At 34.6% G+C, this 10,180-nt stretch overlaps 1 protein-coding gene across 1 annotated transcript; it reads left to right on the forward strand.

Moving 5' to 3' along the window:
* Positions 1 to 1,713: 1,713 nt before the first annotated feature.
* LOC142840485 (odorant-binding protein-like) lies at positions 1,714 to 6,002 on the forward strand. The gene is made up of 5 exons (XM_075956980.1): positions 1,714 to 1,770; positions 2,196 to 2,335; positions 3,601 to 3,671; positions 5,076 to 5,186; positions 5,872 to 6,002. The coding sequence occupies exons 1-5, from the start codon at positions 1,714 to 1,716 to the stop codon at positions 6,000 to 6,002; spliced, it is 510 nt and encodes a 169-aa protein (XP_075813095.1).
* Positions 6,003 to 10,180: the final 4,178 nt, after the last annotated feature.

Consider the following 10,180-nt stretch of genomic DNA (forward strand, 5'->3'; position numbering starts at 1 on the left):
TGAAAAATCCAGAGGTCACACTGGCAGAAGAACCCAGAAATGTGGCATTTCAAAATGGCCCAGTTTTTTTCCTTCTGTGGGTGAATCAGGAAAACATCTCTTATAAGAGCTGAGGCACACTGCCAGCAAACAACAAGAAGCTGTGTTAAACTGTGTATTTTATTTTTATCTAGAATTCATTTTCAAGACCTCTCAGGTTTTATGTGGATTTAGTTAGCCTCATGGTTGCCCATTGTGGCAAGGAGATCACTTATTTTTCCTGGCTGTCCAGCCCCAAAATATTCACACAGAAACTGTTTACATAAAATCACTGATTGGCTAGTGATTAGCTCTAGCTTCTTATTGGCTAACTCTTACGTCTTAATTTAACCCATTTCAATTAATCTGTATATCTCCATGAGGTCATGGACTACCAGCAAAGTTTCATCACATCTACCTTTGGCTGCAGATCCATGGTGTCACCCTGACTCTTTCCTTTTCCCAGCATTCAGTTTTGTCTTCCCCACACAGCTAAGTTCTACCATATCAATAGGACAAGCATTTTCTTTATTTATTAACAAAGAAAAGCAACAAACAGACAGAAGGACCTCCCACACCAGGGCTGACTAATTTATTTCAATCACATAGTAATCATGGGTTGTCAACTGAAAATGCCAAAGTGCTAGCTATAGGTTATTCCATGTGTCAGAGGAGGAAACCTCAGATGATAAACAAGTTCTGCAGAGTCCTGATATACTTGTTTTTTTCTAGTAATGGATGACAAGACCTTGGTTTTTTTTTATTTATTAAAGATTTCTGTCTCTTCCCTGCCAATGCCTACCATTTCCCTCCCCCTCCCCCAATCAATTCCCCCTCCCTCGAAAGAGCAATCAGGGTTCCCTGCCCTGTGGACTTGCTGAATATAGCAGACAATGAGGACTACTGAGAACAATGGCAATGGCCTTGGTTTTGATGTGTAAAGATGTCAACTGGGTAGGGCGGTTCCTTGCTGTCAGAAATGTAAGCATATTTTGAGCTTGAATGCAGAGCCTATTTGCACATTGTACAGTTTTTTCTGAATGTCATTATTTTTATAGACTGTTTCACTTAATTTGTTTTCTTTTGATTAATGATATCTGTATGTATTGACAGTAGACATCCATCAGCTTTTCTTCTATTATATATAGTTAGCTTTTTGATATCTCTTGTAGCTTTGTGCCATAGCTTTTGAATTCAGTCTACTGGAAGAATAAAATAGTCAATATATTGAAACACTTAAAGGTACCACAGGATATATAAACACCTTTATAAGAAATCCTTGTCAAGTTTTAGCATCTTATCTTCTAATAGTGTGGTTGCTTTGGCTCATTTAGCCCAGGCCACAATTTTAAATTATGTGACCTTTACCCACCAGTATAGTTTTTAAGGCAAAATGATTTCTTAAATGTTCTCACAGGGATAGATTTTTTTTTCTGACAGGAATGCTCAATTAATCATCCCAACAGACCCTGACCTTTAGCCTAATCTTATTAGTTTAAGGATATGAGATCATATGCCACAAAGCAAGGTCAAAGTAGAAATACTGGACAGATGCAGGTTGTTGTGGTGCAGAATTATTGGTTGTTTCCATAAAACTCCCTCTAACTAACTGTATAAAAAGCTATTTTAGTTCATTTTCTTCACAACCAATATCCTATTTTGAGCATCTGCAGAAGAGCAATGGCAGGCACCACCATGGTAAAGTTTCTACTGCTGGCTTTGGCATTTGGTCTGAATCATGCTCATGCTGAGGTAAATTCATTTGGCCTGTGAATAGGTTTAATGTTCTTCAATAGCTTACTTCTGTGGATATCTTGTGTCATTCAGTTTGTCCATGCAAGTCCATATTCAAAAAATAACCTGGCTGACTTTTACTCAGTTACTTCTTTCCAGCCAGATTTCTCAAAGATGAAACAAATAAACTAAGAAAACAATGGGTCAAATTTACAGAGTATAGGAAGCCAAAATGTGAGTAGTTCCAAAAAGCTTCAGGTTTAAAATGCTATGTATATTGAGTTATCATATTACAATTTATTATTTTTCATCCCTGGATGCATAATCTTGAACTAATAAAGTTTTATTGATTTATATTTCTCTTTAGCTTATGTATTTCCGAAGATTTGAATCAGAGATGAAAGTACCAACTCAAATTCCAATGGCCTTTGTTGTTTGTTCAGCTAGAAGGAAAGTGGGTTACCACTGCCATCGCTGCTGACAATGTGGACAAGATAGAGGAAGGAGGACCTATGAGATTCTACATGCGTGAACTTACTTGTTGTGAGGAATGTAGTCAAATGGAAATCACATTTTATGTCAAGTAAGCTAATCGTCAACAGTGTAACCTGAGCAGACTGTTTACATTCTATAGAATTTTATGTTGTTAAATTTACAGGAGAATGTTCTGTTTCTGATCAGGAAACTGCAAATCTTATCTTCAGAAATGTCATTCCATGGTAGGTTAGCTCTGGGCCCCACATGAAAGTTAAATCTGTCTTCAATTCTATGAGTGTTTCCTGAGAAATCCTTGTGGCTAGAGTCCTGTGGTTGAATTTTATTCTCAAAATTTAGAATCATGAGACTCTAAGGATTTCACTTCTAGTAAGTCAAAAGGTAGGTGTCAGCATTTGGGTTAATGTCATGCATGTTATATTATTTTGCCACAGTGCCATAAAAAAAATTCTTACACAAACAGGTCAGATAAATCTAATTTGCAAATCCAGGTCTGCTGTTTTAAATTTTTCTCTATATATATTGCTTTATTGGTTAATGAATAAAGAATAAATACCTTGCTTTTTATACGGCTGAGTAGAGCTAAGTGGGGGAAAACTAAGCTGAATGCTTTGAGAAAGAAGTCAGAGTCAAAAAGATGCCATTTAGCTGCCAGGGGGGCAAAACATAAGTTGAAAGCTTGAACCTTGCCAGTGGGCCACAAGCCTTAAGGTAAAATATAAATTACTAAATGTGTTAATTCTAAATGTAAAATCTAGCTAGCAATATGCTTAAGTGATTGGCTAAACAATGATTTAAATAATATAGTTTTGTGTGATTATTTTGGGTCTGAGCTATTGGGAGCATGTTTCTGATGCTCTAGTTTCAAAATTTTTCTTTCTGACATTCAGGTGACAATGTTCAATGAAAGACTGCATAGGACTGTAAGAACTTAAAATAGTTAGAACCATTAATTTGTTCTAGTCACAATCGTAGTTTTAGGTTACACATAAAAGCATTTAAACCACATTCACAAAATCCTGTGTATATATTATTGTTGGTCTAGAAAAGGAGAATTAACATATTGAAAATCATATTTAGTGAATAGAGAAATTCGGACAAGGAAGAAAATAGAGTCATCATAGCACTTGGAAAAAATGCCACAAATAAAGTAATTCATAGGTATGATTAGAAACAGAAATATACTTTCTAAACAAGAATTATAAAAAGTGAGGTAAACAGAGATTTGTTTTCTCTAGCTCTGAATGCTGTTCATAGATATTAAATATCTCAAGTTCTTTAAAACCTGAAGATATTTAATATGAATTCACAGGATAAATACAATAAACCATGATTCCTCTGTTTGATTTTCAGTGTGAATGACCAATGTTCACAGACCAAAATCACTGTATATAGGCAAGAAGATGGAAACTACAGAACCCAGTGTAAGTTGGAATCTGGGAACTTCCTCTATAAACTAAGCATTGTGGATGAGCACATACATGTTGATAACTCAGCTACCCATAGGTACATGGACCTAGAATAATTTTGGTTACTAGGAAAGTTATCAATTTTTCCAACCTACTGAGATATGCTAACAAAATATCTCCAAATAGTTTCCTGCATGAAAATTTGTTTCTAGATCATATTCAGTGCCCTTTCTTTCATACAGTATCTCAGATTGTTATTGGACAAGCCTGCCACTCCCTAATAGGTCTCAGTGGACTCAAACATCTTTGAAAACTTCATGATACAGGTTATCAAGTAGTTATATTATAAGGATTATCTATCATACTGGATTCATAGAGAATTTAAATTAACAGCACTATTTTAAAGTTTCCTTTTCTTATATTTTGTAAAAAAATGTAACATTCAGATCACTGGATGATAAAATACACTTTGAAAAGAAGTTAGGGGAAAATTGTTTAAGAATTTCAAACTGACTACCTCAATATTGCAAAACAATTGGTAAAATAATAGCAACACTGTTCAACTGAATGATACACAGCATAACTTTTTGTTGATTTTAAATGAAGAGAAGGAACATTCTTTTGGTAAAAATAATGCTTTTCTAACCTTACATAAATATTAAAAAGAAGTCACATAATAGAAAATGACCAAATACTTAAAACCATTTATTTTCCTGTGAATCATTTTATCATTCAAACAGTGTCTGTAAGTGGAAATATCACACACACACACATACACACACATGAATGCACACACAATGGAAAGAAAGATAGTGAAAGAAATAAAGAGAGAGAAAGGGAGGCATACACACACAGAAACATTCATAGAGAGATTGACTCACAATATGAATGTCTAGTAAACTTAAAATATTTATTCTTACATTTTACACCTATAAGCTTACAAGAAGAAAACAGTTTTGCATATTTCTTTTTTGTTGTTGTTGTTTTTTCGAGACAGGGGAGTACAGTCTCTTTTTGCATATGTAGGCATTTACTCACCAGGCCTTATTATGGTATGACACCAAAGTTTTAACTCTCAGGAAATTGACAGGTGGCCTTTTGGATCTGGTTGAAATTGGAAGGAATAACCAAAAGAGTGATCCCACAGATATTGACACAAAGAATTCAGAAAAAAGGGAAAATGTATGTACTTAAGATTCACTGTCAGGTTTAAAGAATGGAACTGATTGGTCACCACGTTATGACGGGATAAGTAAAATGAATGACTACAAGAATATCTTTGCCCATGTGTGTCATATGATAGTGAATCAGAGATGACTGCTTGAGTCAGGGTCAATATTAATTTTTTGTCAACAGGTGATGTCAAACAAAGTAGAAAAATGAGTGACACTAAGTTTTGAAATGTGTCTTTTATTGCAGTTGAAGGTGATCATGTATTTAAACCTGTGTTTGCAACAGAAGACATCATAGTCCTTGCTGGTGATAATGTGGATAGAGCTAGCCGGAGAACAAAACTGATTTTTGTTCTCGGTAAGAATGGTAGTGGGTTTTCTGAAACAGTAACAAAAGTATAACCCTGTAAATGAGAATTAAGTCATATTCACCCACCAAATAAAGTATCATGGTATTTTCAAACTCCTGCCCACTAAATGACAGTCTGTTCTGTGGACCAACTTGTACATTATACTACAATTCAAGTAGCATGGTCATTGAAGACTAGGAGAAATGGGGGAAGGCTATTGGAAGAGTTTATTTTCATGTTTCCTTACTGGAAAGAAGAGTAATTTTATTTTCACAAAATTCAGACAATTTTGACTGTCATTTGGTCAAGTGTGTACTAAATAAAAAAAATTCTAAAGTATAGATTAGGGAGAAATGTGAAGGTTCCATTGACAGGCATCATGACTCTCTAGTGTTATGTTTTTGAAAGTGGATAGGACTTTGATGAGCAAATTCTCTAGAGAAGGTTCGTTTTTAAATTCTTTGATACATTATAAAACCCTGAAAAGAGATGTCATACCAACTTTTAGACTTTGTTTAAAGTGTCCGTGGAACTTGCAAAAAATTTTGATGCCTGTATTGACTCACCAAGTGTAGATGAATTTGGAGCAGTTGGGATTTTCACTGTATATTGTGGTGGGAAACTAAGGACACAATGTAAATTCTCCAGAATTCTACTGAACATGTCTCTGACATTGTGATTCATACAATGTAGGAAAAGGTCAACCCTTGACTCCTGAGCAACATGAGAAACTTGAGGCATATGCTGAGGAACGTAGCATACCACCAGAGAACATTCGAGATGTTCTGGCTACAGGTATCCACAAGGAATATTTTTATCCATAGCATTTATATATATATATATATATATATATATATATATATATATATATATATATATATATTTATACATACATATATCCACATATATAAAACACTGCGTATTCATAAATACATGTATATGTACATGCTGACTTTGTCTCTCTATGTGCTATCTATGTATCTATCCATCAACAATGTGTCTACATACCTAGTCATTAAAATCCCTGAGTCAGATTATGTCTAGCCATATGCTTTCTTTCAGTTGCTATTTCCAGCAACAATCCTTGGGGAGCTGTTCTCATATTCGTAGGAGAATATTTCTGTCAATTTTACCCCATTTATGTTCTTTTACAGATACATGTCCTAAATAATGACCTCCTGTAGGTGAGTAGAAACAGAAGCCATGCCTAATCATCTTGATATTTGAATGGATTTGTTCTTATTACATAAAAAATTAGAGATAAGAATGTGACCAAAAGAAAAAATGAATGTGAAATCTAGACAGTTTATTATTAGTCTTTTAAAACTGAGAATCTTACTGTAACAAAAATGAAGGATAGCATATTTTTATTTATAAAACAGTTTGAAGGACATTTATCTTACTCAGAATTGTTAAATTTTCTATATTGAGGTATAGTCCATCAAAAAACTGTGTCACAACTTTTGAAAATCTTACTTTATTTATGATTGTGCCATATGATTTATCACAGATAAGGTACAATCAAGTTGATATATTCAGTATATTTCTTGAAATCACTCAAAATAAATTTTTATGTAAGGTTAAGGAATGTCATTATTTCCTGTCAACAGTGCTCCTATAGAATCCAAAGCACAAGATATTGGTGATTTCTAGGGAAGAAACTGTTCATATGCAATCCCTTCTCTATACTCTATATTGTTATGTTTAATTTTGTATTCATACATTCAAAAGGGTGAAAACTTTCTTGTCTGGTAAACCATGTATGATTTTTCCTTTTATGTCTGCACAGATGACAACAGGATGAGAATTATGTATCAGTCCTCTTGACAATGAAATCAGTATCACAAACAAATCACCATTTCTTTCAAAATCAATTTTCCCCTTGCCTGTGAAGTCAGGATACAACATTCCAAATTTCTGACTTACCTTTTTTCTCTTCTTATGATCAATGAGTTGTTCATTTTTTGAATGATTAAATAAAATGTTTCAAGAAGCAATAAGGACTTTGTTAAAAGGATCTCATTTAAAAACCCCATAAACACTCACTAGCTAATTAAAATCACCACTCCATTGTAACAAATGATATCTGTATTACTAAAACTTATTGTAATAATTGGAAACTTTACAATTACTAAAGGGCCACATGCAATAACTCTGCAGAAGTGAATTGTATGATGTGTTCTTATTTTCCTTCAGCTGAAAATTAGTTATTTGCAGATAAATGGTCATAACCCTTTAAAATATTTCACATAACAAACTCTTTGTTTCTCCCTTCATGTTACAATTATTTAAAACAAAGAATGAAATATGTTTTCAATAGTTCATATGAGGGGATTATCTCTTGTTAATTGACTGCAGTAAGCAAATGAATCAGGATATTCTTAAGTAGTGTACATATATGTCATTATCACTTGAAGAATAAATTCATGATAATGATATTCTATATATATACCAATCCCTATAAATATGCAATTATTTATTACAACTTTCTGTGTGTTATACAATGATTCTTTATAATACACTTAACTATCAAAATAGAAAAGGCAATGCAATCTTCTTTGAGGGCTTGGAACAAGGAAAAAGAAAAGCTATTAGACAGTGTTGCTATATCCAGTCTCTCGTCTAAGGCTATAAAAAAATCAAAGTACATTCAATATACATAGGCAACTGATATGAATAAGATACAAGGAAATATTTTCTTGTTAAAAAAACTTGTTATTTAACCTTTCTTTGTGTGTCTTGTAAAACAAAATGTTTTCAGAACAAATACTTGATTAATGTTTGATAAAAATTCTGCATATTCAATGTACATTTATATCACTTCACCTCATTCCCAAAATAATTACTGGTGCCCCTACCACTTCCTCCAATTTCTCCAACTTATTCATGAATATACGTATTTATTTGAAAGTATTTGTGAATGTGTGTGTGTGTCTGTGTGTGTGTGTGTGTGTGTGTGTGTGTGTGTGTGCATGGGTGTGTATTTAGAGAGAGGAGACTGACAGGGAAATGTATGGCCCAACTGAGTCCATTAAGTTTTTGTAATATGTATTCATGTTTAGTGTTGGGACCTTGGTCTTCAATTGCTTATTACTTATAACTGATCTCACTTTAGAGGTAAAAGAAATATGGCTACTACTTTTACTATCAGAAATTGCTTTCTTTCTTTTTTTTATTAAAAATTTCTGCCTCCTCCCTGCCCCAGCCTCCCATTTTCCTCTCCCTCCCCCGCTGCCCTCCCCCTCCCTCTACAGCCTGAAGAGCAGTCAGGGTTCCCTGCCCTGTGGGAAATCCAAGGTCCTCCCCGCTCCATCCAGGTCTAGGAAGGTGAGCACCCAAACAGCCTAGGCTCCCACAAAGCCAGTTTATCAGCTGTAAAAGTTCTTTGGTGGAATTTTGGGGGTCGCTTATGTACACTATCATATCATCTGCGAATAACGAAAGTTTAACTTCTTCCTTTCCAATTCGAATCCCCTTGATCCCATTATGCTGTCTTATTGCTATTGCTAGAACTTCCAGCACTATATTGAAGACGTATGGCGAAAGTGGGCAGCCTTGTCGTGTTCCTGAGTTAAGCGGGATGGCTTTGAGTTTCTCTCCGTTTAATTTGATGTTAGCTGTCGGCTTGCTGTATATAGCTTTTATTATATTTAGGTATGACCCTTGTATCCCTAATCTCTCCAAGACTTTTAACATAAATGGATGTTGAATTTTGTCAAATGCTTTTTCAGCATCTAATGAAATGATCATATGGTTTTTTTCTTTCAGTTTATTTATATGATGGATTACATTGATAGATTTTCGTATGTTGAACCAGCCCTGCATCTCAGGAATGAAGCCTACTTGATCATAATGGATAATTTTTCGGATGTGTTCTTGGATTCGGTTTGCCAGTATTTTGTTGAGGATTTTTGCGTCGATATTCATGAGTGAGATCGGCCTGTAATTCTCTTTCCTGGTTGAGTCTTTGTGTGGTTTTGGTATCAGAGTAACTGTAGCTTCATAAAAGGAATTTGGTAATGACCCTTCTGTTTCTATATTGTGGAATACATTGAGGAGTATAGGTATTAGGTCTTCTTGGAAGTTCTGGTAGAATTCCGCATTGAAACCATCTGGCCCTGGGCTTTTTTAGGTAGGGAGGTTTTTGATAACAACTTCTAGTTCTTCGCGACTGACAGGTCTGTTTAGATTGTTCACCTGGTCCTGATTTAATTTTGGTAAATCGTATTTATCTAAAAAAGCGTCCATTTCTTTTACATTTTCCAGTTTAGTGGCATACAAGCTTTTGTAGTAAGATCTAATGACTCTCTGAATTTCCTCTGTGTTTGTGGTTATGTCCCCCTTTTCATTTCTGATCTTATTAATTTGCAAATTTTCTCTCTGCCGTTTGACTAGTTTGGATAGGGGTTTGTCAATCTTGTTGATTTTCTCCAGGAACCAGCTTCTTGATTCATTGATTCTTTGGATTGTTTTCTGTGTTTCTATTTTGTTGATTTCAGCCCTCAGTTTGATTATTTCCAGTCTCCTACTCCTCCTAGGTGAGTCTGCTTCTTTTTTTTCTAGAGCTTTCAGGTGGGCTGTTAAGTCTCCAATATGTGCTTTCTCTGTTTTCTTTAAGTGGGCACTTAGTGCTATGAACTTTCCTCTTAGCACTGCTTTCATAGTGTCCCATAAGTTCGAGTATGTTGTTTCCTTATTTTCATTGAATTCAAGGAAGACTTTAATTTCTTTCTTTATTTCTTCCTTAATCCAGGTATGGTTCAGTAGTTGACTGTTCAGTTTCCATGAGTTTGTAGGCTTTCTGGGGGTAGCATTGTTGTTGAATTCTAACTTTAATCCATGGTGGTCTGATAAGACACAGGTGGTTAGTAATATTTTTTTGTAGCTGTGTAAGTTAGCTTTGTTACCTAGTATGTGGTCAATTTTCGAGAAGGTTCCATGAGCTGCAGAGAAAAAGGTATATTCTTTCCTCTTTGGGTGGAATATTCTATAGATGTCTGTT

Source organism: Microtus pennsylvanicus, chromosome X (genome assembly GCF_037038515.1).
Source record: "Microtus pennsylvanicus isolate mMicPen1 chromosome X, mMicPen1.hap1, whole genome shotgun sequence".
Lineage (NCBI taxonomy): Eukaryota > Metazoa > Chordata > Mammalia > Rodentia > Cricetidae > Microtus > Microtus pennsylvanicus.

Bases quoted from the DNA above. Each gene is read 5' to 3' on its own strand.
- LOC142840485 (XM_075956980.1), top strand. From the start codon at position 1,714: ATGGTAAAGTTTCTACTGCTGGCTTTGGCATTTGGTCTGAATCATGCT. The intron at 1,771-2,195 runs GTAAATTCATTT...TTGTTTGTTCAG, and splicing joins TGAATCATGCTCATGCTGAG to CTAGAAGGAAAGTGGGTTAC. The intron at 3,672-5,075 runs GTAAGTTGGAAT...CTTTTATTGCAG, and splicing joins TGGAAACTACAGAACCCAGT to TTGAAGGTGATCATGTATTT.